Consider the following 27,187-nt stretch of genomic DNA (forward strand, 5'->3'; position numbering starts at 1 on the left):
ATATTCCTCAGGTTTTATAGCATTATTAGTCAGCGTCATCGCTAGGTTTGGCAACGATAAGGAGCTGTTGTTGTTGTTGTTGTTGCTGCAGTGGGAAGAGTTTAGTGAAGCTCTGATTTCCCAAAGATGGAAATTTTTCAACCTAATACATAAACATACACAACTGATTTTAACCTTTAAGACAATGAAAACATTCAGTCTGACGCAAAAGTGACTGGACTCTCGGGGCAACGGCTCACCCCTGGTAAGACAAACAGGAAAGGAGAAACGGATGTCCTCTGACCTGCATGAGGGTTTCTTTGGGTGTAGCCAGCAGATTGACAGCAGCAGAAAGCTTCTGGAAGAACTCGGTGGCCAGATCGCCCAGACTGATGCTCTGGATCCAGTCCATCAGCAGGTCCAGGTTGGCCCGGATCTGGACACCTCGGGACCACTGGTAGAACCCAGCGACCGATCCTGAACGACAAATCAATGCTCAGTTAGATTGTTTCATGTGTGAACTGAGGCTCGTTTGACCTATCAGAGCAACCGGATTCTGGTTTTACAAAGAAAAAAAGAACAAGAAAAAGAAAAGAACATGTAATAGAAGAGGAAATAAACTGAAATGTCAATCTGAAATGCTCATTTGGAACAAAAAACTCTGGGGGAAAAGAATAAAATGGTGTTTTTATGGTGAAAATGGTCAAAATATAAAGTTAAAGAACATCGTAAAAAATCTGTGTCTGTTAGTAATCCCAGCCTGAAGTTTGAAAATAATAGCATGTTCTGCAATTCCTCAGTTATGACATTGAAAACAAAAGTTAAACCAGGTTTAACAGGTTTCCTAAGCCAAGTTATTTTGATAGATGAGAAGTTCGAAACCAAAACTGATTTGTTTAGTTTGTCTAAAAATCAAAGTCTAAAAATTACAATTCAGTGGAAAGCTTATTATTTTTTATTTTCTTTACATTATTTTTGTCATTTTTTTGCCTTTATTTGACAGTCAAAAGCCCAGAGAGGCAGGAAACATGGGTAGAAAGAGGGGTAAGACATGCAATAAATGTCTGCAGCCAGAATCGAGCCGCGGTTATGTGGCGTGCGTCTCAACCAGCAGGCTATCATGGCACACCAGACAGTTAATTATCTAACATATGGACACAAGACTGGTATCAACCTTCTTATCTGCTTCTCAGAAAGAAAGGAAATAAGAGTGTTTTGCAAAAATACCGAACTATTCCTTCAACATGGGACAGTCAGCTGAGGTTTTACCTCTCTCCATGAGGGCGTTGAACAGCGACGCGTTGATGAAGAAGAACAGGTAGGCACAGAGTTGTAAAGAAATGTCTGGGTGCACCTGGAAGGCTGTGAGGAGCTTCAACGCCTCCTTCAGCACCTCCAGGATGCCGCTGAGTCCGTCAGGCATTCGCAGCTGGCCGCTCTCTGAGAACGGGTTCCCGTCCAGCAGACCCGGCAAGGCTGAATACATACTCTGTGGAGAGACGGGGATATGTTTGATGAACCTCTGGACTGGAAAATACCCACTTCTACCATCACCACTGCTAAAGCACCTCAGGAATCAGTTGTTGAGTATCATCGCTCATAAAAACATATAATCATGTTAAACATAGACACAACTTTCCTTTGCCTTCAGATGATTCCTGGTATTACCGTTTTAAGTGCAGTGCAATAAGGTTATAAGGACGGTCATGTTCTTTTTTGTCTCGTCTTGTTTTAGTGCTGCCACAGTACGTACAGAACATAATGACATAATGTCTCAAAGACAGGAAGGCATTCATGGAGCGCACAGGAAACCTTGCAGGAAAGCTTATGGTCCCCAACACAAAGGGCAACTGCAGGTACTTGAAAAGTGCAACCTACAGTCACACTACAGTTTCACTCATTTTAGATGTGTCAAACTGCACCAAAACAAGGATTAAAACACACAGGGAATTAAAATAAAACATCCCAGTACCTTTTGAAATTGTGGGTTTTAACATAAATCAATCAATAAATACATGAAACTACTGCTAAAAGAGTTACGAAAGACAATGTGTAGATGAGGTTTTCTGGCAGCTGGTGGAGGAAGTAAAAGACACTTAAAAAAGAAAACCTCTAGCTGTGAAAATGTAGCAACAGAGTCGGCAGTACTACCGATCCCAGTGGGAATCAACAGCCTCGTCTGCAACTTTCAGCTGTTCACTGGTTTTGAATCACAATGGTTTCATTTATACAAAAGCTCTCAGCTCAGCACCAACATTAAATGAAGACATTAAATAAATGAGTGTCTGGTGAAGAGAGTCAAACACCTAAAGAGACAAAAAGGATTGTTGAAGCAAACCAGAGCTTAAATACACAGAATACTGGACTTGTTGGGCCTCATTGATAACAGTTTCTAACTTGTAAATAGCGTTCACTTCAACAAACTCAGATTTACGTTACTGTAAATGGCGCCAAATAATACATGCCTTAAGTGTCAAGGTAATTTAACCTAAATTTAATGACTATAATGTGGTGCTCTATTGGAAAATGCTCAGTATTTTTAACCATCAACTACCAACTGATGTGAATGCTTGAAAACATAATTATTAGCAGCATTACATTTGTCAGGTTGCTAGAAAGATGCCAATGCTGCTCTGTTTCTCCTAGATATAAAGGCAATCATAGAACATTAGCATAAGACCAAGATAAACCAACTATTTAAACTGCATTAACTGATTTTTTGGTCACTTCTTTTCGGCGAAAACACTGATGTATCATCACTTTTTGAGTTGAAATGTTGAACTTGTTAGCAAACAGTTGCTTATTTCCACATCCAGCAGTTACGGAGCAACATTATCATTCATTTGGAGTCGTGTTTCTGTCCACCTGGTGAATGTTAGACCAATATTCACTCTCTTTTAGCTCTGTTTCTGCTCTCTACCAACTCCTGAGGGAAATATCTGGCTCTTTAGCTGCTAAACGCTCCACTATGTTCACCAGCTAGCCTACAGCTAACTGTGTCTGTTTGCCATTTGGTGCTGAGCAGGTAGTGCACAGTGGCTTTTTAGTGCTTTTTCTCTGAAAACAGCTGCCTGAGCTGAAATGAGAGCACCGAGAGTGAATCAAAACAGTAAAGTTGCAGCTGGACAGCTAAACGATGAGCTGAAACTTGCTATAAACCTCCACGAAGCCAAGATTAAAGCTTTGAAGAGGTAAGTGTGTATTAAAGTCTATTTTCAGCTGTCTGGTGGTCAAAAATCACATAATACAGCTTTAAAAAAATGCTAAATGTAGCATTTTAATAAGGGTAAGTGTTTGACAGAGAAACATGGATTTCACTCAGATATATTTGTATAAAAGTTCTGCAAACACAGCAGATCTTGTGAGCTGTTTTATTGAACGTTAACTCCTTGTCAGTTCTCACTCAGATCCGGCTCTTATCACTTGTGCCTCTGACACAGTTCCGCCATTGTTTCAGTTGCATGACATCACCCGCTAGGTACACAAATACACAAACACACTCTCACACACCGTGACTAAGATAATGACCTCAGACAAACTGAGAGAGAGGCAATAAAGACGACAATAACCCTGCGTGCCTGAGGCGACAGGTCAGATGATGATTTACAGTGAAATTCAGCAGATCTACAGATTTTCCTCACATTTTTCCTTCTGTTGGTTCTACTCAGCGCTCTATTGTGTTGTATTTAAATGCTGCCATCAAATATTTCATGCAGTTTTATTTGTATTCTAATTTGAACAAACTTAGCCTGATGAAAAAGCAGAAGTGGTAAAAAAAAAAGAAGGTGTCTGTACATTATGAACAGTTGGTCACATTTCACAGGAAATTAACAAAAAGACCTTTTTCTCCTCCTCCCTTCCTCTGTTGGGTGTTTCTGTGACAACAGTTTGACTTCCTCTGCAGGAAACAGACTGCTGCTCATAGCTGCTAATCCTCCTCCTTACTCTACCAGAGTAACAGTTTCCACCAAGCATATTTATAAATAATGCATTAGCTAATTAAGACAGGAATTACAGCATAAGTTACTGCTGTTAATGAAGCTGAAACGGAGTTTCTGATTAACAAGAAAATGAGAAATAAATGTGACGGCAAGCTGAAAAACAACCTCATAAAGAAAAGGAAAGCCTTCAGCTGAGGTCGACTGGAGAGCAGACTGTGCAGGTAAATGACCTTTTTTCCCTCAGTTTTGTGCAGCACAAGTAATAGAAATATGCCTTCGAATTCAAAACAACAGCACAGACTGTTCCTATTTCCTTCAAGGGAGGGAAATTACTAAATGTGAACATCTACCAGCTGCTGACATATAAATGTTCAAATTCACCAGCCAACAGCCACTGCTTAACCAGCATTTGGCTGATGGCTGGTGTTGATTTCCCACCCTGTTCCTTCTCTCCTGTCCTTGAAGAGTTACTGTGCGGAGTGGTTGTGTTTTTTTTTTCTACAGCCTCTGCTGTGAAGCGTCTGTGTTGTCATGTCAGCTAGATTCTGCAAAACAAACAGCCTTTAATAAGAAGCTTTAACACGAGGGAAAAAATCACATAAATCCAGCCTGGGAGTGTCCTGTTGGGCTGTAAAAGAGGGAACTTGCCTGCTGTCACGTACTTCACACAACAAATCCAGAGGATGAATTTCCTGATTTTAAAAGGGTCCATATTTATATAACTTCTCAGAATTACACTTCTAAAGAGCCAACTTAAAAAAGTCATTGCTGAGTGTGAAGGATGAGACATTCTGTACGCCTCGTTTGCAAAGTTCCTTCTACTTCCCCATCGAACTGACATCAGATTGTTCGCATATGCCCACAAACGGCCGTCTGTTCCGTAGTCTGTTGCTAAGGTTGTTGCTAAGGTTGTTGCTAAGGTTGTTGCTAAGGTTGTTCATGTTGTCCACTCGTGTATTTCGGATATGATTGAAATACACTGTTTGTTTATGTAGCCTCCAGAGCCATGATGGGCAGCTTCAAGGAATTAACCAATCAGAACAGAGTGGGCTCACTGGGCGGGGGGCCTTAAAGAGAAGTTAAAACGGCCTGTTTCAGACAGAGGCTGAACTGAGGGGCTGAATAAAGGGCCAGTATAAGATAAATAAGGAGTTTTTTTAACTGTAAATCATACCAAGGTATTCCAGTAGATCCCCAGAATATAAATATAAACCTGTAAATGATCATGATACGTCTTCTTTAAGAGGCTTCTGGAGCTTGAGAGCATTCAAAGTAATAAGAAAGGTTATATTAGCTTTTAATCTTATGTTTTCCTGTTAATTTTTCTTTTAGCAGTTTGATAAATATGGAGTTTGGTCCCTCTGACAGTTCATCAGTGCAACTGCGAGACTGAAAAAAGCCCTGAGATGTTCACATCCATACTGGTTCTCACCAAATCAGGCATTCTGGTTTTGCTATCCAACAAACCACTGTAACCTTGGGAGACAAGATTGTCTCTGTTTATATTCCAGTCAGTGGAAAAGACACCCCGCTCACTATCTCACAGGCCTTTCCTGAGTGAGAGTGCCAGACAAAAGTCGGTGTTTCCATTCTGTTATTGTGTTTTCTGTCTGGAATATACTCAATGAAAACAGAATGTGGTGTTTACACAGTTCAATTTCCTGCTTAACATGTGACCAACAGTCAGATTTAACAGGTCAAAAGGATGTGAAAATGTTGATGTCACTATATGAGTGTGTGTACATGCTTTGCTTTATTCTGTATGTTAAAGAACATAATGTATACAGTATATATGCTGTATATGTGTGTGTGTGTGTGTGTGGCAGCCAACCTTTGTTAGATAGTAGACAGACTGCTGGAAGGTGAACATGATGACTTCCTCCAGGACCGTCATGGCTTCTTCACAGGCTGTCCGAGTGGATAACATCTCAGAGTCCAGCAGACCTGCCATAAATACATTTTAATAATACATACTGTACTCCGACAGCTGTGAGCGTGACAGATGCAGTAAAGTTTGTTTTCACGTTGTGTTTTTTGCCCACCTTCGTCCTCCTGGTCCTGCCTCCAGGGCAGCAGCTGAGGGACTTCATGCTGGATGAAGTGCAGCAGTTCGATGGAGTTGGCCATCCACAGCACCAGCGGCTGCAGACCTGGGATCAGCTCATCCATGCTGAGCAGCTGCAGCTGCTCGGGCTGCCCGTCGTTGGAGCTCCTGATGTGAAAACACAGCAAGCTTAAGTTATAGTTTTACTGTACACTGTAAAAAATATGGAAAATATCTGAATATACTTTAAATTAAATTGTCAACAAGTTGTAGTGTCCTGTTGAGACACTGAAATAGCAACTTAGCTGTCATTATATCTAAAAAATAATAAAATTGTTAGGGCTTCAGCTAACAGTTATTTTCATTATCATCGAATCTGTCGATTATTTTCTCGATGAATTGATTAGTTGTTTGGTCTATAAAATGTCAGAAAATTGTGAAAAATGTAGATCACTGTTTCCTAAAGCCCAAGATGCAACCTTGTTTTGTCCCGACCAACAGTCCACAACCCAAATATATTCAGTTTTTATCATAGAGGACTAAAGATACTAGAAAATATTCACATCTAAGAAGCTATAACCAGAAAATGTTGGCATTTTTTCTAAAAAATGACTCAAAATGATTAACCAGTTATCAGAATAGATGCTGATTTTCCAATGATTTCCTGTCTATAAATAGTGCTTCTGACTTACCGTATTTTTACTAGACTTTCCGTACATTTTACAACATACATGTGATCTGTTGTAACAACAGTATTCAGTGAGTCTGACTTCTGAATTAGTGAGTAATATTTGTGCATTTTGTTGTACAAGTGACACAATAGAAACCTGTGATTTCAAGAGGAAGTGAACATTTTTTGTTTTATAAGAATTGAGTGAATGCAACAACACTAAAGTGAACAAAACTGTTTTGACCTACATTGATTTTACTTCCTCTTATATTTGTGCATATCAGCAAAAGTTTCACTGCAGTAGCACCTGACTGGTGCAACTGTTCACTTCTCATGAAAAACACAGCTGATAAAGCTGGTAGCACAGTCATCATGGAAAAACTCTCAGCTGTTTTTAGTTTCTTAAAGAAGATGGGGAATTAAAGAATGGGAAATGCTCTTATTGCACAACCTGCATTTAAGAGACCTCATTGGTTTCTGCAGAGCACATAGTATTAAAATCACTTTAATCTCTTAAACGCACCAAAGACGCCTTGGCGTCCTTGGCCGACATCACTGTCTTTCAGAGGCTGAAAGGCTCGGTTTTAAAGCTACAGAAGACACTGGTATCATATGAAACTAGAAGGCCGAAGGCATCCGTTGGTACCATCTGCGTCATGCTAGCTTGTCGGGAAGGGGGCTAATTAACGCTCCAAAGTTAGGCTAAAGTTTGGTGAGGGAAAAACTGGCATGGCTATTTTCAAAGGGGTCCCTTGACCTCTCACCTCAAGATATCTGAATAAAAATGGGTTCTGTGGAGACCCACTAGTCTCCCCATTACAGACATGCCCATTTTATGCTAATCCCATGCAGTTTTGGGCAAGAACCATGCAATTGTTTGCATGCAGTATAAATGTGTTATTTTCGCCTATTCTAAAATTGGTTTATTTGAATATTTCTGCATACTGGGGTCCCTAAACAGTCTTAAAATTGCATAAATTGGGTCTGACTGGAAGGCTGAGACTCTTGTGGATTCATTGAGCCCAATTGTATTCATGTATAATGATGTTAGTCCCCATAGTAGCCATTTCATTGTAGTGAGACCATTGTTTGAAACTTGACCTCACTCTATAAAATGAATTATTGTGACTTCTAGGATGATCACAGCCTCATGAAACTTTACAACCACAAAATAAAAAGACTGAGGGTATTCAGAGGATGTTTGGCTTTACCAGGTATATTGACAATAAGAGGGTTTCTGAGCAGCAGAAGTGCTCGCCATCCAATTACCAAAAAATGCAGCTCTTACAGAAAACTCCAAATGTCAAAAGTTTTTTGGCACCAAATCACAGCATGAATTTTTCTGTGGTGTTCCACAAGGTCTTGGTGTTTTAATGTGGTATTTTGGAAGGATTTATTTGAATATGTGCCTAACCAAAACACAACGTTTATTACAGATTTATGAGTAGAAAAGCTTGATACACAGTGCTGAGCTGCATTTCAAATTAATCTTCAGGTTCCCAGTTTTCAGATGATGTATCTCCACTTCTATGTAGCATATACTGTTAACCTGCTATCTCCCCTTAAAGATCCTCTGCCCCCCTTCTAAAAAGGACAAAAATGGGTCTATAATAGGAGGGACGGAGTGGAAGAAGTTAACTCCTCTTTTATTCTGACAGTAAGACTTGAGGTGTCAGGTGTTATATATCATCACAGGCAGCAGCTGCAGCTCTTCTCTCTGTGACAGGTCATTGTCGTGTATTTCTGGGCCATTCTGAAAACACTTGTGGTTTGTCTACTCACGTTTCTGGCTGGATTGCTGCAAGTTCCTTTGTCTTCTCCTGAGAGGGAGAACACATAAAGAAAATATTCATTTCATGCATGCATTACGTGCAAACATCAACCATCTTCTGTACATTACCTACAACCCTGATGGCACATTTGATTACTTTATATTCTTCGTCACACTCTGGGGAATACTGCGTTGAATGCACAGAGATGAACAAACTCTCTGGTACAAAAGCTCGATTATCTGATGGCAAAAAAGTCAGAGCAGAGTTTCATCCTTACCCACATAACCAGCTGGATCTGGCTGGCTATCCGGAGCAGCAGCTGTCTGAAGTGTGTGAGCTCAAACGTGGAGGCTGAGTGTTGGATGCAGAGGCTAAGCAGGAAAGCAGGTGTCAACTTTGGTTCATTCCCACTGGGGTCCAGCATTTCCAAAATCTCCTGTAGGACTCTTTCCTCCTGCTCCAGCTCATAGCTTAGCAAAGCTGCTGTGCCTTCCAGGTCCCTCCAGCGAGGAGGTAAAGGCTTTCTCTGAAACCTTTTAACGGGCATAGAGGAACCGCATGATGAACAAGAGGATGACACCTTTGTGTCAGAGTTCGGGCAGAGTCTTGTCATCCAGGGAGGGGTCTGGAGAGATCCTGATGTGCTTGTAGGATCCTTAAACATGAACAGGTAGTGTTTCCCCAAACCCACCAAGTCCCCCGGATTCAGTTCTACCTCCTCCTTCAGCAGAAAACCATTCCTGGTGACAGGAGCACCGTGGAGGGGCTTCAGCATTGTTAATGTCTTTCTGGGCTCCCCTGTGGAGGTCGGGTTGTTAGAGTCCAGGCGTCTGACGCAGCAGTGTTGGGGCAACACATCAGGAGCAAAGAGAAGGATGTCGACCTTTAACCTCTCCTCATCTTCTCCGTTACAGTGCTCCCTGCAGCAGCCGAAGATGGTGGTGGTCCCACTCATTAGATAGATGACGAAATCCTGCAAAAAAACATAGTTTTTAATTAATTATTTTCTATTCTTGCTGCCTAAACTATTCAAAATGACAGTCGATGTGTGATTTTCTTATGCAACATTTTTGGAAATCATCCAGCAGTGTGCGTGTTAGCAGCAGCAGGATCAGCTGGTAAGTACAGTCTGCGTTGGCAGTATGACGAGACAAGAATGGAAGGGCTTATGAGAGAGGCGTCAGTGATGTCAATGACCTCAGGGACACCACATTAAGACTATTAGTCGGGCGATGATACCGTATCATCTCTGCAGGTAGGAGACAAGCAGACTGAGAGGTCTGTGACAGGCAATGTAACGGCAGCACAGGTATGAAGATAGCGCCACTACAACATATGTTATCCCACATGATACTACATGTCAACAGATTTTGTTTGCAAAAAATGTATTACATCCCATGTTAAGTTATTTTTCTTTCATAAAATAAAGCTCACATCTCTTACTGTTTCAAAGCCAAACCAACAAGTTTTCAGAAATGGTCTTGAATATAATTTTCTGCCAGCAGGTAATATAATCTGTGTTATTTTGTTGGAGCTGCAACAGTAAGTCGATTAGTTTATTGTCAGAAAATGTATCTGCAACTTTAAGATAATCAATTCATCGTTTTAACCATTTTTCAAGCAAATATTTGCTAGTTCCAGCCTCTCACATGTGATGATTTGATGCTTTTTTTGTTATATATGATAGTAAACTGAATATCTTTGTGTTTTGGACTTTTGGTTGAATAAAACAAGCTATTTAAATAGATCACTCTGGGCTGTAGGAAGTTTAAACAAGCATTTTTCACTTTTTTCTTACATTTTAAAGACGAAATGATTAACCAGTTTATCGAGAAAATAATCATTAGTTGCAGTTCCACCGGTTATTCTATAAAGACACAGTCTCAAAAACAAACGTTAGAGGTCTAATGTTTCCTGCTATAGGACCGCTGATACACTGCAGACCTGCCTCGTTCCTTTGGTTTGGCTTTGGGTTGACCTATTGTTGCAGAGTAAGATTAGGCCTGCTGTGGTGCTACCAGTATCCCGCACAGTCAGCAATCTCCACCAGCGGGGATAAACACCATTGCGAGAAAGAGAGCTTCCTGTTCCTGGGAATGGGCGGGGCCGAAGCCACAGCCTGACTCTCTGATTTACTGTGAAAAATGAGCTGTGTAAACAACACATCAACAGAGACAGTGTTGGAGGTGATATTTTTGAAAGTGTTTTCATATGAGGGATAGTTTAAAGCCAGGATCAGGTATACTGGTATGTAGATTACAGTGCACCGGTTTACATGTCCTCATCCCACTGAGTTTGTTTATATGCTCTCAGAATAGCTCCCGTGTAGTTTAGAGCTTTATCCTTCTCTACAGTGTGTCTTTAATCAGGGTTATCTCCTTGTTTGGCCAAACGTCCTGGGCAGGTTTCCTTGTGACTGACTGTTCCTTGTCCTTTCACTGGGACATGCTGACAGACTGCCCGTCCTGTGTTGAACTTCCAGCAGAGAGTGTCACTTCTGTTTCCTCTACGGGACTCTGAGCCTGTGCAGGACAACAGGATCCCGAGTCCGTGCTGAGAAACCCACAGCGAAGCACAGAGTGTTTCCTTCCTCTCTGACCTGTTATAACACAGGTGACCAAAGCTCTACCCTCTGACTCTGGGATTTTCTCCTCCAGGTTCTTAACATAAGACATTCAGTCCAATACTCTGATGAACTTGTTGTCTCTGCTTGTCTACAAACTGCCTGGAGACTCTCTCAAGGACCTTGAGAGTTCTTCAATGAATCAACTACAGTGACGTCTTAGTTAAGGCAATTTTATCTATGACGGATAAGAGGAACCATTCATTTAATTACAACCTAAGTTTCTTCCCACATTTATTTTTAGGTGAAAGAAATTCTTCGTTGACTTCTCAAACTCATCGCTTAGTTTTACTCAAAAATAAACTGAATATTTTTTAATTTTGGACTGCTGTGTCACCTTGGATTAAGTAAAACTGTGAGACTTTTCACAATATTCAGACATATTATTGACCAAATGAGTCACTGATTTATCAAGAAGCTAATAATCAGATTAACTGATAAAGAAAACAATCATTAGATACAGCCCTACTTATCTGTTTAAGGTGATTACAACAATGTTTACCAATTCATTTGACAATTATACATGTTGAAAATGTTGCGTTATCTTCACATTAGCAGCACTTCCTCCCTCTCACTCACCTGTCTGTGGCTGTAGCCCTGAAGCAGCAGGAAGTAAGGGAAGTCGAAGGGTGGGTGAATGGAGTACTGGGTGGTGTTGTCGTCACTACTTTCCGTCTCCTCTTTCTCCATACCCAGCCGTAGGACTTCCTTGTCGGCCTCGGCCTCGGGATCCTCCCTGAGGGCGCTCTGCTGGGCCCGGCTGGCCTCCTTCCCCATCGCTGACAGATCCATTTCACTCAGACTTCTCCAGATCCCGAGTCCGTCCACGTCCTCCCCGCTGCCGTCCACAAATAGCGAGGTCACTCTGGAGCGGCTCTTCTGCAGCTTACGAGCCTGAGCGTTGAGGCCTGGATTGAAAAGGAGACAGTGTGATATAGCGATGCCAAAACTGAGTAGTGTCTAGACCAAGCTGTACTGTTCATCAGAGCTGCAACCATTAGTCGATTTATTGGCGACTAGCTTAAAAAAAATTGGACGATCCAAACATTTTGCTTCAAAAATTTGATGGTTTATGTGTTTCTTAGGTTTAGTATCTTTGGGTTTTGGACTGTTGGTCGGACAAAACAAGACATCTGAAGATGCAACCATTGACTTTGGGAAATTGCAGTGGTCATTATAATGTCTTAGACTCCCTGGTGACATATTCAAATGTCTCGTTTTGTCCCAGCGAAATCCAAACAAAAGCAGCAAATTCTCGCATTTCAGAAGCCTGAAGACCAGCAAGTTTTTTGCATTTTTGTTTAAAAAATGACAAAAGCAACAAGTAATCGATTAGCTGCCAACTATTTAATTAATCGCCAACTATTTTGATCATTCTGAGTCATTTTTTAAGAAAAAAAATTCTAATTCTCTGATTCCAGCTTCTCAAATGTGAATATTTTCTGGTTTCTTTAGTCCTCTATGACAGTAAACTGAATATCTTTGGGTTTTGGACTGTTGGACATTTGAGGATGTCATTTTGGGCTTTGGGAAACGGTGATTGACATTGTTCACCATTTTATGGACCAAACAACTAATCCACTAATTGAGAAAATGATCGACAGATTAATCAATAATGAAAATAATTGTTAGTTGCAGCTCTAAACTAATCAATTAAACGACTAATCATTGCAGCTCTACTCATGATAAGACAGTGCCTAAACTGTTTGTGGCCACAATGTTGGCAAAATGGCAAAAGAAAAGAGCAAAAACACAGAAAGGACAATTTATACAATATATTTCTATGGATCAACATTAAATTATTGCTGAGATTCTATTTGAAAGTAAAACATATTCAGCTCAACACATATACAAAAATTAACAATGACCAAAACTCCCCTGAAAATCACTCTGGTCAATCAAACTGACTCCAACATAATGGTTCACTGCACTGGCACCAATTCAAACGAAACATAACCAGAGGAAAGAGAGGAAATGTGCAGGGAAAGTGAGCTGTGGCCACCTCTATCTGATACCAACAGCCGCTCTGTCGGCCCTGACGTAACACAAACACTATTCAGCTCATTTGAACCCATTAAGCACCATGGAATGTCCAAAGAGCCCGGCTTCACACCCGGCGCTCTGCCGCTCTTATCAGCTGTGGAAATGGGTGTTTTCCACATTGTTCACCCCCAGTGTGACAGACTGGGCTCAGTGCCTAAAAAACCCAAGGAGGTAAAGGGGCAGTTTCCCCTGGTCAGTGAGAGGGTGGATCACACAGGAGGGAAACATGGGAACTGAAGCTGGACTGATAGAGGCTTATAAAGATCACTGCTGATGTTTTCAGATGACAGTCATTGATTACTGATGTTAGATGATATTCAAATCTTCAAATTTGATCATATTCGTGCAGCAAAATGTAAGTTATCTCTGACAATCAGCATATATGACTCATAATTAAAGATTTTGGGAAATCACCTTATTCTCTTTCTTGACAAGAGTAAGTAAGAAAATTGATACCACTCTGTATGGAAAATATGAACCGCTTAGCTTAGTTTAGCACAAAGACTAGAAACGGGTGGGAACAGTTAGCCTGGATCTGTCTGCAGGTAACAAAATTCACCCGCTAACAGTGTGTGGGATGATTTTTTGGCCAGAACCAGTAATTTTTTGGAGAGTCCACTGGTGGCAAAAGAGCAGCGTTTATACTGGAGCTGCAACGATTAGATGATTAACTGATAAGTTGATTGACAGAAAATTAATCTGCAACTTTTTATGATTATCAAATAATCGTTTTTGTAATTTTTTAAACAAACAAACAAACAAACATTTTCTGGTTTCAGCTGCTCAAATGTAATGATTTAATGCTTTTCTTTGTCATGCATGACAGTAAACTGTATATCTCTGGGTTTTGGACTGTTGATCAGACAGAATAAGACATTTGAAGACGTGACCTTTGACTCTAGGAAATTACAACAGATATTTTTCACTATTTTCTGGACTAAATGACTAATCGATTAATTGAGAAAATAACCCTCAGATTCATTGATAATGACAACAATGGTTAGTTGTAGTCCTAGTTTATACACTTCAGTTTTTGTACGAATTAAACAAACAAGATTTAACGTGTTAATTAGTCAGCTTTACAGATGCTGGAAGGCTGATTTTGTTACCTTCAGACAGAGCCAGGCTAGCTGTTTCCCTTTGATTCCAGTCTTTGTGCTAAGCTAAGATAAGCAGCTGCCGGTTTCAGCTTCATATTTCCAGTAACAGATTCTCTCATCTTACTCTGGCCAATATGTCATTTCCCTAAAAATAATTTCCTTTAAAACTCACACATCTAAACCCAAACTAATGAAAAGTCTTTTCAGGGGTTTGGTTGAGCTACAGAAGCTATTTAATATGTCAGGTGTTTAAATATGGACAGGCCAATATGAGATTTTGAATATCAATAACAAAGAGGAGAATTAATATTTTAGACACTTGGCACATCATTGCAAAAAGAGAATAATAAGAACATTGGGTTAAAGAATAAAAAGCACCTTTTTCTAGACATAAATATTTTTTTTGGGACTACAGAAGACCATCTGCCAGTTTGTCCTGGACTGCTTTTATACTGGATGTTGTCAGCAGATAAATCACCCAAACTGATGGACCGGTATATGTGGAATACCTGCCGATAAATATTAGCTCATCGATAATCACTCTATCTCTCATTTAAACACAGAATTACCTCTCAAAAACAATTAAACATCAGTTTTTACGGCTGTGATCAGCAGGAGTCTCCAACATATCAGCAGCTCAAGACACAAACAGAACAAGGTTAATTAAAAAGCCAGTATTGGCAAAGCAATATACTGGTCTAAAGCAGATGAGAACCACAACAAACTTGTGCCAAAGTCAACAGGGCTGCACGGACTCCAGCGTGCAGGAAGTGAGCTCTGACAGAAAGAATAACACAGCAGTGAGTGGCCACATTCTGGCAGCTACAGGCCCAGTGGGAAGAGCTGCTCGGTGCCTCGAAGCTTCACGGGGCCCTGATGGGCCCTTGCAATAAAACAAAGATAAGAGTGGGGCCGCTCTGACCTCCTCTATCCCTCACTGCAGCTTTTGTTTCCTCTTGACCTCTCTCACATGCCGGCCATCTCCTCTGTTCTAGCTGGTGATAAGCTGGACAATGAAGGCTGTTAGCCTGCAATAAGAGGCAAGGATAAAAGCTCCACATGCCACCACAACAGAGACTGAGTGATTGATTACCCAGGCGTAAGGATGTTAGGGTCACTGAGCTATGTCTACATCACTGAAAACGGTTAGATGTGCGCTTTTGAAAGAGTCTTGGGTTTCTGGAGAAGACCCCTCCGAGAAACACATGAAGAAGACGTGGCTCTTTTCCACCTGCGTGTACCTGCTGTGACTGTGTCTCTGTCCTTTAAACTTTGCTCCTCGATGTTCGCTCGCAGCTGGATTTCGAAGCGTCTGGAGAAACCTTCCTTGGGTTTCCAAAGCGACTGAAGCATGAGGGGTTTCTCGTTGTCTCCCACCACACGGAAACACTCCCTCTTCCACTGGTTATCTGCACCCGTCTGGCCAATCACGTCACACAACACGTAATCGTTGGCGTCTTCTTTTTCCAGGCAGTACCTAAACGAGAAAAGTAGAAATTCAGACAGTGGAACAAGGAACTGTTTAGCACTTTTGCTGGAAAAAAAAAAACTTAAACGATTAATTATTTATCAAAATAGCTCTTTAATAATGGTATTTTGTTGATCAACCAATCAATTCATTGCTTCAGCTCTATTGCTAAACTTCAGCAATTGAATATTGTCACTGAACATTTGAGCATCCTGATGTTTGCTTTTAACACCCTCATGGAGCTGTTAGCATGGCTGGACCATCACTGCAAAAAATATCAAATCTTTAAGAAAATCAAGCTCTACAGTTGAGCAAAGGTGAGAAATATGCTGTGCGGTTTATTTTATATCTAAATCACTTTGATTTAACAGCTGTTCACAAGTTGTAGGAGTTTTGAAAGGCAATGAGTCACATCATTAGACCCAATCAATCCTTAGTAGAGTTTTTCCAGTCACTGATAGATAACAGTCTGAGTTTGCGAGGCTAACATCTCTCTCAAATCTAAAATATAACACAAGTCTCATGAAAGCTCTCACCTGTCCAAGGCCTCCTTCACCAGTTCCTTTGCACTGGACTGTGTGGTGGCCAGCACGCTCTTGTAGTTGGTCCCCTGGCAGATGTCGCTGCCAAAGATCTTGAGAATGCCGGGGACAGACATTTGGCTGGACAGCTCGGCTGGGTCGTCCGCAGCCTGGAGGTCTCCAGCCAGCGTCCCGCTGCTCAGCGCTTGGCCACGGCGTCCGCTGTCCCGTAGGTTGGGGCTGTAGTTGAAAACAGTTGAAAGTCTGTTGTTGTGCCGGCGGATTTTGCTCTTGGCTGGCTGCCGGACACCCGTGCTCTCTGTGGAGCGGACAGTGCTGTCCGAGTTGTTGGACCTGAGAGGGATCAGAGGAAAAGATGGTGAGATAATGTACACGATGCGATGCCCTGAACGTACACAATAAAAGAATCAGCCGTTCTGCGTGTGTGTATACCATTTGTGTGGATCCTGTATGCTCAGACAGGTCAAACGCTGTCAACCACAGTTCACCGTACACACTGATTTATATGTAGGGGTAAATAAACTATGACCTCTAAGCTGATCATCATAAGGCAGCGACTTTCCACCATAATACTCTTTTCAGTAGGGTCTGCAACTAACTTATTTTCATTATTGATTAATCTGCTGATTATTTGTTCTTCAATAAATCAATTAATTTGTCCATAAAACATCAGAAAACTGTCAAAAATGTCCATTACGATTTCCTGCAGCCCGAGGTGATGTTATCAAATGTCTTGATTGTCTAAGATCCAAATATATTCAATTACTACAACGTTAAGACATTGTAAACTATCAAATGTTTGGCATTTTTGCTTGAAAAAGGTAGTCTGAAAATGATGAACTTCCTAGCTGAATTGTGCATCAGCTTTATAACATACCATACTGCAGTTTTTAAGTGTTTATTTATGTATTTGTCAAGAATTATAACTCATGTTGTGAGGTATCCTTACTGTAAGTAGAGGCTGGTGTATAAACTTAGTAAAAAATGACAATATAGTAAAATATAGTTGTAATAATGCTGAGTATGTCTTCATAGGAGAAGTTGTGACAAATACTGTACATTAATAAACACTTAAAATGTCTTTATGTCTGCATACAACAACATTATAGTGTGTTATATTAAATTTTATATCATGCTTATAAATGCTTCATAGAGGGGGTTAAAGGACAGGTTCACAGTTTTTCAAGTGTGTCTTAAAACAGCAGTCAGGTGCACATATGAGAAGTGAAAGAGGTTTTCCTCGCTGTAATCATTCCTCCTGTTCATACTGACTGTTAAAAGATCCTTCAAATGTGCTTTCAATGTAAGTGATGGAGGCCAAAATAATCCACAGTGTGTCCACGCAGTCATTTAGTGCAAAAATGTATTTAAAAGATTATGTGAAACTTATATGAGGCTTCAGCATCTGCCACATTTACAGTCTTTTTAACATCATCTTCCCTCTTTTTGTTTCCTCAGACAGTTTCCCTGTTGAGCTGCTGGTAACAAAAAGAGGGACTTTGGCACTAAAAAGACTGTAATGTTGAAAGATATCTACTTGATTTGACTAGATCTGAAGCTTCATATTACCTTCAGATAAACTTTTAAATACATTTTCGCACAGAAGGAGGACTGTGGATTTTTGGCTCCCATCACTTCCATTGTAAGTGCATTATGAAGGGATCTTCTAATGGTCTGTGTGAACAGGAGGAGGAATGATTACAGCAAGAAAAACGTGCTTCAATGTTTATTTGGGCTCCTGACTGCTGTTTTAAGTCAGACTTGAAACATGTTGAACTCGTCCTTTGAAGTGGATTTTATAGACTTACTGGACAGATCCATTGCTGGGTTTCCTCCCCAGCTTGGCCAGGCGCTTCTTTGGAGAACGGATCAGTAAACCCACAGGGAAGTTCAGGGCTTGTTTATTTACGTGGCTGCTTCTCTCCTCCGAAATCATTTTTAGTTTTCAGTTCACGTAAACACAACAAAACTACTGAAACAGTCGAGATGACAAGAAAATAGCATTATTCGCGACTAGATGTTGAAAACCTTTCGGGATCAGAAGTGTCCGGTTCCACCTCGAAAAAAAAAACCGTCCAAAATTTAAAAAAGTATTCCAACAGTGTAGTGTTTATGTATCCATTAGATATAAAAGTTATTAAAAATGTTAGTAGTGAGATGAGCTAACGTTATATTCCCACATAAGTTAGAGGAAAACCAAAAGAGCGCCGGTACGTTACTTCAAACTTCCAACTTTTCCTGAAGATAAAATCCAAACTGGGAAAATTCAGCAGCAAACGAAGAAGACGTGGAGATATTTTCACACACAGTTTGTCCGTGTCTGGCTGGAGGCAGTTGGAAAACGGTCCGGTCCATAATGACAGTTGGAGATCCGTTAACTCCGCCGGGGAGCGAAGAGCGGACTGAATGAAAGGCAACCTGCTGCTGCTGGGGTCGCGAGCTACTACAGCTGACGTCACTGAGGCATCACGCGCATGGTCAGCGAAGAGGCGGGACAAATGATTAACACACACGCACACACAGGCTCGCATTTGTACTTCTATCCTTGTGAGGACCGTCATTCATTAACCCCTTATTCTAACTTTAACCATCACAACTAAATGTCTAACCCGAAACATTACCCTAAACTGAACTTAAACCTAATTAAAACCTTAACCCTAAAATCAATCCTTAACCCCACAAATAGCCTTCTGAATATATGTGCCAAAGTGAGGACCGGCTAAAATGTCCCCACAAGTCTAAAAGTCTAATTAGTCCTCACAAAGACAGACATACAGGTACACACACATAGACACACATAGAGAGAAAGAGGGGACCTGTAGGCCCAAGCACTATGTCCTCCTTAAAATTTTAAGTGAAATAAGGTATATATGACATATAGATAACACTTTATTTTAAGGGACCCACATTTTCCTATCATTTCCAATAAATTAACTGATATTCAACTGTATGTTTTTAGGAAGATTCCTGGAAAGAACAATATAATTTGGTACTAATTATATGAGATACAAAGACAGTGTTTAAAGCACCATTTCGCTGATTTTCAACCTTATCTCTAGCTATCCGAATTACAGATATAGTGTGTAGGAGCCATGAATGGATTTATTGTGAATTTAGAATGAATTGTAAATTAGTAATTTTGTGATGGTTTATATTTTTGGTTATTTTGGTTTATTTGTTATTGTACAATCATAGTGATTGATAATCAGGTCACATGGATGTGATATACATATAGTTAATATAAGCACCTGTTCACTTGCATGGTGGTGGGTAAGAAAGAGAGAGAGGGTGAGTGGGTTGCTGTATTTTTTTGTTGACCGTTGTTTTTGCCTCTGATCACTGTAATTATTTTGAGTATATGATGTGTACATTATAATAAGTTGATCTTTTTCATTAATAAAGGTTATTAGACATATTTTTTGACCCCAGTGATTCTTTTTAGTAACACGTCAGACAATCAGCAAACAAGGCCTTACCTCAGCCTCTCAGTGACTTTTTATTTTGTTTCCAGTAGTGGCTACATGGTGTGATAAACGTCTGCAGTTGTTGCTGATGTTCTCTGTGTCTCTGGGGCACAGCTGCAAAATCTGTTGTTCTTTCAGCACCAGTGCCGTCATTTGATTTGTACAGTGACGTAGTTGGGGGGGGGGACTACAGGCTATTTCAGCTTGGATTTCTAGTCCCCGCCTCTACATAGCCAGGATCGTGCTCTAGATGCTGCACAAAAGCAAAACTTCCTTGTTCTCTTTGCAAGAGCAACAACTGCTTTTAAACTCAACACAATTAACTTTAAAGAAAATTCTAAGAAAATTTTAAAAAGTATTACTGCACAAACAAGATTGTTTTTGCTAATTCTATATTGAAATCATATTGAAAATAACAGAGTACTCCAGTAATTCAGTAATGCACTTCCATAAAGGCTCATAAGAGCTCATAAGATGCAGAATGAGCTCCTAAAATGCTGGATCCTCCAAAAATACTCCAATAATACAAAATAAAAGGACTCTTTCATTACACCACCCTTTCTCCCTCTCACTTCTTTCAAACGCCACACCTCCAGTTTGTAACATAAGCTTTCTGTTAAGGAAGTTAAGTCTCAAGCCCAGATAACCCTGATGACAGTGTTGTTTTATTAGACTTGATGAAGCTGTTTTTACTGACTGACTTGTACTCCTACGCATTGACTGAACTTGTTTTAATATATACAACAAGCTAAGTGCTAATATAAATAATCATGATTTATGAAGCTTAGAATGTCAAACTTCCAAGTTTAGTTATACAATGCTCATCTGAGCCTGCATACAACAGTGATCAGTGGTGCAAATGGTGCCAATGTCATCTTGGCCTATACTGGAGGATGAGTGAGAAGGCTTAGGTGAGGATTAGTTCAGCCTTTGTGTGGGTACTATTGAGAGTGTTGACAAAACGAATCAAATAATAAATCCTGGTGATTACTGGATGCACACAGCCAGAAACAAAACAAGACATTGCCACAAAAGATAAGACTATCATTATAGTAGGAGAAGGTGGAGGAAAACCAGTGGTGGTGTGATCACGTGCAGCAGAAATATGAAGCCACGGTATGTCTTTACTGTTGTGGCAAAGTATGAAAATCTCAACTGAAACTGTCTCTAATCAGCTCCAACTAACTGCTGCCAAATCTATTAGAAATATAACTAATGGGAGGGTGTTTTATGTATATTACAATTTTAGACAAACCTGTCTCAGATTAGAAAAGTTTTTGGTCTATCATTGATTTATTACCCCCAATAAAGAGGTAATGTTTTCAATCCTGGATAGTTAGTTAGTTAAAAATTTATACCAGAAAGATAGACCAAGCAACAAATGATTAATTTCCAGGATTTGGAACAGAAGAATTTTGGAACATTTTGTCACGGACAACAGCATTTGGTTTATGTATCCTATGCTTTTATATATCTGTGTATTTTGATACAAATCAAAATGCAGATTAAACATTTCATATATTTTCTAGCTATTATTAAAATCATGAACCCACAGAGCTGTCAGGCCTTGTTGGACGAAGGGACTGTCCGTGATTTGAAAATGTATTTTGATTGTAGTGATCATTTTTTATCTGGCCTGAATTAAATTAAAAATAAAAAGTCTACAGAAAGACTTGCAGACAGAGTTGATGACTATATGAATAAATTACTGAATGAAAATAGAAAATAAATTTCAGATTAAGTTAAAGGAAAAAAAAAACACATTTTTATTGTTTATATATAGTTTATTCATAGTTGATATAATGATTATATTTCATAGGGTTTATATGAACAAAAACAGCCTTATAAAGCTTTTACAACCCTGAAATAGACAACAGGATCTGAAGCTTCATCCCAACTGAGGCTCATTTGTTCACATGTTTATCAAGAGCGCCATCGAGTGATAAAACAGCAGAACTGCAACACAGCATCTCACCACGATAACAGGGAACATTTTTCTTTTGAAGGTGTGTGATGCACACCAGCATCTGAATATCACCAGATGTGAATGTGAAATGCAATACTGCCACCGATGTTTATGATGTGTATTACATTAATGGGGAAATTGTAAAAGGCGTATTGCACCATCAACTGTCAAGACGTGAAAGTAGTGCAAGAAGTAAATATTTCATCACCCAAAATATTGTATCTGCTCTCAACTTCCTACCTCTTTTGCACAGGCTTTTGTTTATTTTTAATTTTTGTATGTGTGAGTATATGATGTGGGTGTAAGAGTGTCTGTTTATATTGCATGTGTGCGAATTTATCTTTTGAACATATATTTTTTGTAACAAATATGTTTTATTAAGGTGCAAACAAAGAAAATAAATAAAAATACTTGAAGTACATGAAGCTTTACATATTTATTCCAGTGTATTTTTTTTCTTTTTGCCCAGAACATTTAATCTGATCACTGCAGTTACTGGTTGCTTTACATATTTTACAGATCAAATTATGTCATGTCCCAGATTAGATACAGCATTAAGGAGTTTACAAGTTAAAGCATTAGTAAATTGACATTTTATTGCTGATATTAATTTTATTCCAGCTTGTAATGAAATGTTGTCATTGACACTTTTATTCAAATATAGAGTTTTTTTCTAGCATTTTCAAATAGGCTACATACTGTGTCATTAATGTTAAGTTAATACATGTTGGCCACAAGTAACACCTGCACTACAAACCCCTCTCTCTCTCTTTCTCACACACACACACACACATACAGCTTTTGTAGTGTTGTGGTATTGAGCAACAAGTGTGCGAGGCGGATGTGAGTGAGCTCCACCTGCAGCTGCTGTGCGCAGCAAGCGGTTTGTAGATGTCACGATTCAGGTCAGACATGCATCTTTAGACTTTTCTGCAAACTGCTTGTTTCTGCTCTCTGGCTCTGACAGCATGCTGAGTGCAGCTCAGTATCCATCTGCTCTAGTTATTTATTTCTGCTGAACACCTACCAGACCTGTTTTTTCTCCCCCTGTGTGAGAGCATTCAAGAATATAGTAAAAGAGGAAGGGAGGGGCTGTTTTTATACCCTGCATGTATGATTACATGCATCCTTTGACAATGTACTGCACGTTTTCATCTAACATTAATAAATGTAGTGTCATCATTATCATTGTCTTGTTACTGTAAATTGAACAAAATGTATATGTACACAGCATTAGAAGATATTTTCGTGTTTTTATAGGATGAAAACAAGACAGACACACATTTATGATTGAGTATGGCGACACCTTATCCCTCACTTTCATTCAGTTTTTCTGCCACATGCAGAAGAAGAGCTTTATGAACTACTTCTGTCAAGAGTTCATACCTCAAATGTTCTCGTTTTTGCAGGATGTTGAAATGTTTCTGAGAGGAAATGTGTGGCAATAATGACATGATAATATTTTCATAGACTTCAGTTTGAGGTTGATTTTCTGTCATGTACAATAACACTCCATTAAGATTGTGTTGACTGATTTCCAGCAGAACGTCAGCATTACCATATATATAATGACACCACTGCAGTATTTTTAACAGTGTGAAATACAGTGTGTAAAAGTAAATAATTGATATTAATTTGTGCAGGAAATTATCATAATCACAGTGCAGCCATTTGATTACACATATATTAAGTTTCTTGTTCTTTTCAGCATGATGAAAAGCTTCTCCGCAGTCGTCCTCAGGAATTAAGTAAAGTAGAATCTCACTGAGTTAACATGTCGGAAGTATTTTAGATGATAATACAGATAAATATACACAGATAATTCGTCTTGAGCATTGCTACAGAACAACAAGATAAACAACAAAACCAAAAGCCGATTTAAAAAAAAGCATCTAAAAACGTCAGTAGGCTAATATATTTAGAGAACAAAAGTTCCCCTTTTTGTCTTATGTGACCTTGTCATGTCATTATAACATGACTTTATAATTATTTATGAATATACATCAGGTCTTAAATGAGCGTCTTTTGCATGTTTCAGTTAAGATCATACATACTTTCATATAACTTTGCAGTCACCAGCTCCGCTATAGAGATTCGGAGAAACAAGGACAGCTTTCCAAATAAACATGGATGTAGATCCCTTTGCAGCCGTAACGTCTGCTACTGTTTGACTCAGACACAAGCGTTTGAAATGATTCCTGTAGAAATATGTTTATTTGGAAAGCTGGAGACTTGTGCAGCTTGTCTTGATCAGTATAAGTGCAAAGTTAGTGCGATCCATACATTTACAGGAAATACATCAAGTTGAAATAAACCGGAATCATCCATTTATACTTTCACCTTATAATGAAACATCGTTTATGAGACACAAGCTCTATAAACCTTATACTTTGATGAATGAACAGACCGGACATTTATTTGTTCTTTTCTGTATCACACAAATGTATTATTTCTTTACTGCACAGATTCTGATAGACAACCTCAAGCAAGTTTAAAATCTCTGCAAGGTGATTTTCATGTTGTACTGAATAGAGAAAAGTGAATTTTGTTGCTATAGGAGATCATATTTTGCATTTTTCTAGTTGTTTAAAGAGATAAATCAATAGGTGAGTAGTCTAATTTGCTAACTAAAAGGCTTGTAAACTGTGCTTAGGTGAGTTTAACTGAACATTTCACAGTTATAAAATTGACTTTTTTAGTATCTCACAATGTTATTCTCATGCAGAATGATAATAATCATAATGTGAATCAGTTGTACTCACAAGTGCTGAGTAGTATTTTGAGTGTCACTATGAATGAAAAGCGTGGTACAAATTAAATGATCATTTATTTTCTCTTAAATTATTAGAGAAGTGAGACCTTCCGCTGACGAAGCCTTCACAGATGGGGGGGGGGGGGGGGGTAAGAGATAAAAATATCAGAGGAAAGGATGAGGAAGCTGCATCACATTCAGCAGAGAGAGACATGGTGATACAGGAAACTGTCTCTTTTGCAAACTGTCGTATTTTTCTTATCTGCAACATAAAAAGAACAAACTGGAAAATAACTAGAAGGCATTCATGTCCACTGCACTGAGAAATCTCAGAGACTGTCTCAGATATATCCGCACCACTAGAGATAAGTGAGAAAATGTGTTTTTGTTGGGATTTGGATGAAATGACCCTTTAATTAAACACTGTGCTGTCTGGAGAGGTTATAAATAGTTTGTTTATTATTTCATTTCAATAGATTTTCATCAATTTGCCTTCAGTGAAATCAAATTGTTTGATTTACTTGAAAACAAGTCACTCTACATGAAGTCATACGTCACCATCTTTTGCCAAAGGGTAACTTTCTACTTGAGTGGGACATTGTTGTTGGGACTCCTTTAGCATTATCATGTATGTGAGCAAAAAATACAAAACATTTATTCAGATATTTCAGTTTAATCCAAATGACATTCATGTGTACATTTAGTTAGTATTCAACAGTCAGTCACACTGACTCCTGCGGTCAACATAGTTCGAGGACATAGCTGTGAAAAGTGCCTCCATTTCCTCTTCTTAGCTGTTGTTATTCTCTCTTCCATAAATGATTTTCACCTCTTTCTTCCTCTTAATGTTTCATTTTCATTCTTCTTTCTCTCTTCTGTTGCAGTGCACGGGCCATTTTCTGTCAGAAAATTAAAATATTACATATATTTTTTAATCAGCACCAGTAAATTGACAATGCTTTTTGTGCTGCAAAGTATTGCCCCGCTCAACCTGAGACCCCCTGTCTCACTTTATCACTTTAACACTGTCAGGTTAACTGGATCAACCTGTTTAAACACTTACTAACCAAGAATTTGGCTAAGTGAGGCAGTTTTAATAGTGACACTTTGTCTACAACTGTGACATTTCACATACAAAAACCTCTGTTTTGTCCAATGTGTGTCTCATTGTGTATATGCACATCTATATGTCTATGTATATGTCTATCTCTATGTATATGTATATATTTATGTATATGTATATGTATATGTATATGTGTGTGCAGGGAGGTTACTCTTCCCCTGTGGAGCGTAATACATTTAAATAACTGAATTATGAAAAAGTTAACATGGAAACATATATTTTCAACTTATAGATCTTGTATTAGGACATAAAAATACTAAATATAAATAATACAAAACACTTACATCTCTTTGTAACTTCAAGAATCTTCTCAATAACTGTGTTCAGCTCGCTTGTGACTGCTTTCATTGAGCCAGCACATCTTATATTGTTCGGTTTGTCCATCCTTGTTACTTGTGATTTCATTTAACTGTTAACAGAGTGTTTTTATGAAAGACCTGTATACATAAAGATTAAATAAAAATAAACAAAATAATCTGTGTATAATATGGTTTTCCACCAAAATGTGTAATAGGGCTGCAACTAATGATTATTTTCATTATCTGCCGATTATTCTCTCGATTAGTTGATTTATCATTTAGACAAAAAAAACAGTGAAAAACTGTAATTCGCAATTTCTCAGAGACCACGTGATGTCTTCAAATTGATTGTTTTTTCTGACTGACAGTCTAAAATGTTGAGAAATTCAATTAACTCTCATATGTGACAAGGAAAAACAGCAAATCTTCACATTTGAGAACCTGGAGCCATCAAATATTTTATATTCTTGCTTGAAAAATACCTGAAACGATGACTTGATTATTGCTGAGCGAGTGGTAGCTCTAATGTGCCTTGCTGTTTAATCCTAAAACTGACATCTACTCCTTCTGACTCCTTCAATCCAGAATCTATGAATATGTAAATACTTTTAATTCCCAAAGTTTAACTGCTGGACACAAGATGTCTCCTACTTGACTGAAAAATCTGTTTCAAGGTTTCAATTTGCCTAATGGACCACTATTGGCAAACTAGTTGTGATGTCACAAATCATGCTTGTAGGTACAGGAGTACACATGTTTGTAGGTTTTATCTCCACGTGTGTCATAAAACAACATTCAGGAGCCCAAATGAACATTGAAACATCTCTGTCTTGCTGTAATCATTCCTCCTGTTCATACTGACCATTAGAAGATCCCCTTCAAATGAGCTTTCAATGTAAGTATGTACACACTGTGGACATTTGGTGCAAAAATGCATTTAAAAGTCTCTGTGAAGCTTATATGAGGCTTCAGCAGTCTGAGTTAGTCATATCAAGTGGATATCTGACACATTTACAGTCTTTTTAGCATCAAATTCCCTCTTTGTGTTTCCTCGGACAGTGTTTCCCTGTTGAGCTGCGGTGGAAGTAAAGTAATAAAAAGAGGGACTTTGGCACTAAAAAGACTGTAACGTTGAAAGATATCTACTTGATTTGACTCATTTGGACGTTGTAGCATATTAGCTTCACATAAGAGTAGTATGTGCATTATGAAGGGATCCTCTAATGGTCAGTATGAACAGGAGGAATGATTACAGCAAGAAAAAACATACGTCAGTGTTCATTTAGGCTCCTGACTTGTGTTAAGAAACACTTGAAAAACTGTGAATCTGCCCTTTAAGGTGTGAAACTTTCAAGTGTGAAGCTCAAATATCCAACTGACGGAACAAGAAGTAAAACACAT

At 39.0% G+C, this 27,187-nt stretch overlaps 1 protein-coding gene across 1 annotated transcript in view; it reads right to left on the reverse strand.

Moving 5' to 3' along the window:
• The window catches only part of radil2a (Ras association and DIL domains 2a), a 32,395-nt gene extending 13,791 nt beyond the window's left edge, over positions 1–18,604 (reverse strand). The window contains exons 1-10 of the mRNA XM_067571351.1: positions 17,991–18,604; positions 16,177–16,515; positions 15,414–15,649; positions 11,609–11,937; positions 8,684–9,379; positions 8,417–8,454; positions 5,963–6,132; positions 5,752–5,864; positions 1,249–1,468; positions 284–456 (exon numbers count right to left, since the gene is read on the reverse strand). Of these exons, the coding sequence (XP_067427452.1) occupies positions 284–456; positions 1,249–1,468; positions 5,752–5,864; positions 5,963–6,132; positions 8,417–8,454; positions 8,684–9,379; positions 11,609–11,937; positions 15,414–15,649; positions 16,177–16,515; positions 17,991–18,118 (2,442 nt within the window). The 5' untranslated portion in view covers positions 18,119–18,604. The remainder of the gene's footprint in view (positions 1–283; positions 457–1,248; positions 1,469–5,751; positions 5,865–5,962; positions 6,133–8,416; positions 8,455–8,683; positions 9,380–11,608; positions 11,938–15,413; positions 15,650–16,176; positions 16,516–17,990) is intronic.
• Positions 18,605–27,187: the final 8,583 nt, after the last annotated feature.

This window comes from Thunnus thynnus, chromosome 17 (assembly GCF_963924715.1).
Source record: "Thunnus thynnus chromosome 17, fThuThy2.1, whole genome shotgun sequence".
NCBI classification, from domain to species: domain Eukaryota; kingdom Metazoa; phylum Chordata; class Actinopteri; order Scombriformes; family Scombridae; genus Thunnus; species Thunnus thynnus.